A 1,427-nucleotide genomic window follows, 5' to 3' on the forward strand; every position below is an offset into this window, starting at 1 on the left:
CAGAGCCAGGCCTCCTGATCTCACTCTCAAGAATAGGGGCTCACCCCAGGCTCTCTGGCCATGGGTACCCTCATGCAGAGGATCCGTGAAGACTTTCCTCCTTGCCCCCACCCTCGCTACCCAGGTGCCTTCCCCCATCCCTCCGCCCCCTGCACCTGTGGTGACATTGTCTTGGAGCCTGTGCCATTGCCTTGCTGTCCCTTGCCTGGACAGGCATTCAGAAAGGTTTATCAGATCAGTGGGCCCACTAGTCCACAGTGACCCCAGCACTCCTCTGATGTGTCCCCAGAGACCTGGGTGGGGCCCCGGAGGGCAGGGAGCAGAAGAAGCCTGCCAGAACCCCTGTCTCACAGATGTCCCAACAGTGCACTGCATGTCCTGTTTCCTTTTCAGCATCAGCGATCCCTTCATTTTCAACTTGTGCAGCAAAGACAGGTCCTCCGAGCACTACTCCTGCCAGCGTCACAGCTACAGCGACCTCAGGGAGCTCCGGCAGGCCCGCTTCCTCCTGCAGGTATGCCCCCAGGGCGCTGACATGCCGGGAGGGGCTAGAGGGAGGGTCATCTCTTCATAAGACAGGTGGTCCAGGCACCATTGAGGGACACACCTCCACGACCCCTCCTTGTACCTGTGCACAGCCCAGTGCCTCAGGGAGACACCTGGGCTTATGTTGGTCCCAGTCCCTGGCTGGAGTTCTGACTTCTGCCACATTGTCTCTCCAGTCCCTGTCGTGGCCTGCTGGGCCTTGCTCACTGTGTTGTTTCTGTTCCAGCCTCTTTGCTCTGTTCTCCCCTTGACATACCCCATAGCCGCCTCAGAGACTTAGGAGAGCGGGACAAGGCAGCTCCATCGCCTCCAGTAGAGTCGATGACAGAGAGTTGGGTGCTGTCTGCTCTGCTCTGACCATGTGGCACTGGAGCCCCTCTGCTCACCTGTCTCCAGGCTCCTGCTCATTTCCTAGGCCAGTGGTTTAGGGACCTCCTGACTGACCCCTCCAACCGGCTCTCGCAGAGCCTCAGTCACTGCCTTCCGGGGCTTCCCCAGGCACTGAACAGAAGGTGGCTCCTTTCAGAGGAAGAGCCTGCCCAGTATCCCTGCCTCACCCTCTCTGCAGGGTCTGGGTAAGTTCCAAAGGCCAGCAAGGGGACAGTGCTTGGCCCTGATTGATGTAATAAGGACACAAACGTTCCACTTACTTGTATGACACATAGCACATTTGGGGGCACATAGGAGGTACTCAAAATTATTTTTTATGGTTATATGTCTACCTTACAGGGTATAGACACTAGCAAACCTTGTCAGTAAGTAGTTTCTTTTTTCCAGTAAACAGTGATTGTTTCTGGATGGTCGGTCCTTCTGACAGTGGTGGAAGCCAGAGTGGGAGAGTGTGTATGCAGGGCCTTGTTGGGCACGGGTGGCATGGCAGG

At 56.7% G+C, this 1,427-nt stretch overlaps 1 protein-coding gene across 1 annotated transcript in view; it reads left to right on the forward strand.

Moving 5' to 3' along the window:
* Positions 1-1,427, forward strand: part of WDFY4 (WDFY family member 4) — a 309,512-nt gene that overhangs the window by 199,311 nt on the left and 108,774 nt on the right. The window contains 1 exon segment of the mRNA XM_008576041.1: positions 394-514. Within this exon segment, the coding sequence (XP_008574263.1) occupies positions 394-514 (121 nt within the window).

This window comes from Galeopterus variegatus, unplaced genomic scaffold, assembly GCF_000696425.1.
Source record: "Galeopterus variegatus unplaced genomic scaffold, G_variegatus-3.0.2 Scaffold1276, whole genome shotgun sequence".
NCBI classification, from domain to species: domain Eukaryota; kingdom Metazoa; phylum Chordata; class Mammalia; order Dermoptera; family Cynocephalidae; genus Galeopterus; species Galeopterus variegatus.